Here is a 1,322-nt window from a genome sequence, read left to right on the forward strand (position 1 = left end):
TCTCAGAAAAATAAAAAAAAATTTTTTTCTCAAAATATCGAAAAATATTTTAAATAAAAGTTGTTTTTCTTCTAACTTCGATATTTAACGAGTTAAGTACGATTAATCAGCATTTTGTGAGTACTGACAAAATCCACTCGCCCTATTGTCGAAACAGCAAACTTTTGGCAAAAAATTGCATGAAAAAGGAAACCCTATAATTGTTTTTCGTGAACCAGGAAAGGTCTTATGAGTGCTTCCATGGATCATATCCACACCTTGCGTAGCAGGATTAACGAGCTGTTATTATACATTTATATCGTCGTCACTCGTTTTATGCTCAGTTCGTCTTCGTTAGGCTCATGGACAAACCTTCGTTCCTCTGCATCTGTACTATCGAATACATTTTATTTTTTATACTGAATGCGAATCACATTTTATTCTCCTATGATCCGTCAGGTCCGGAATCGTCGGCGAACAGTAATTGCGATGAGAACACGGAAAAGAACGCGCAAAGCGACGCGCGTCAGGACTACCGTGCCCTTCGAGAAAAGACATTCGGAACGGAATTCGAACAGAAACTGATCGAATGGGAGAGACTGAAAAATTCGTCTCCCCGACCTGGTACAAAGGAGACCTCCTTCAATCTGTCTGTTCCCCGGGACAGTCTGCTGCCCGAGGAGAAGCTGACGCCTGAATTTCGCAAAAAGCTGCAGGATTGGAAGCGTGCGAAGAAAATGCGTCGAGGAAGCGCGCCGTTCGAGCAACAGAGGATCGGTCGTCGGCGTTTGACCGATTGGCAATTATGGAGATCCCCGTCGAAGACCGACTATAGAAATAATAAAGAGACGACCGGTTCGTCCCGCGCTAATTTCGAATTCGGTGGGGAGATCCTCAACGATGAGAGGAAGACGCAATTGCACGAAGAATTTGCACGGAAAATTGAGTCCTGGAAACGGCTGGGCGACATCGGCGCACAGAGCAACGAAACGAAACAATCGGTAAAGGGAAAATTGCATCCGATTTGGATCGACGAGAGCGAATTTCTCGCTTTGGAAAAATCACTCGCACTTTTTAACAATGATCCGAACAGGAGACGAGACAGCGATGCTCAACAATTGTACGAATGCTTCGAAGGGTACCCAAGGTGCGTCATATTCCACGTTCTATTTAATTAAGATTGTGTGAACCTTTACATAAAAATAATGACAAAGCATAATAACTAATAAGACAATAATAATTAGAAAGTGCAATTGATGATAATTCTGAATTAATTAACACTAGATTGCCCAAGGAAGTAATTTTGACTGCTTTTGGACAAATGTACAAATAATAATGCATAA

General features: G+C 41.7%; 1 protein-coding gene across 1 annotated transcript in view; it reads left to right on the plus strand.

The window, feature by feature from the left end:
• LOC108628188 (uncharacterized) overlaps positions 1 to 1,322 on the plus strand; it is a 15,422-nt gene that overhangs the window by 6,086 nt on the left and 8,014 nt on the right. Inside the window, exon 5 of the mRNA XM_026816299.1 lies at positions 439 to 1,126. Coding sequence (XP_026672100.1) covers positions 439 to 1,126 — 688 coding nt within the window. The remainder of the gene's footprint in view (positions 1 to 438; positions 1,127 to 1,322) is intronic.

This window comes from Ceratina calcarata, unplaced genomic scaffold (genome assembly GCF_001652005.2).
Source record: "Ceratina calcarata isolate Rehan_Ccalc_2016 unplaced genomic scaffold, ASM165200v1 scaffold511.2, whole genome shotgun sequence".
Taxonomy (NCBI): domain Eukaryota; kingdom Metazoa; phylum Arthropoda; class Insecta; order Hymenoptera; family Apidae; genus Ceratina; species Ceratina calcarata.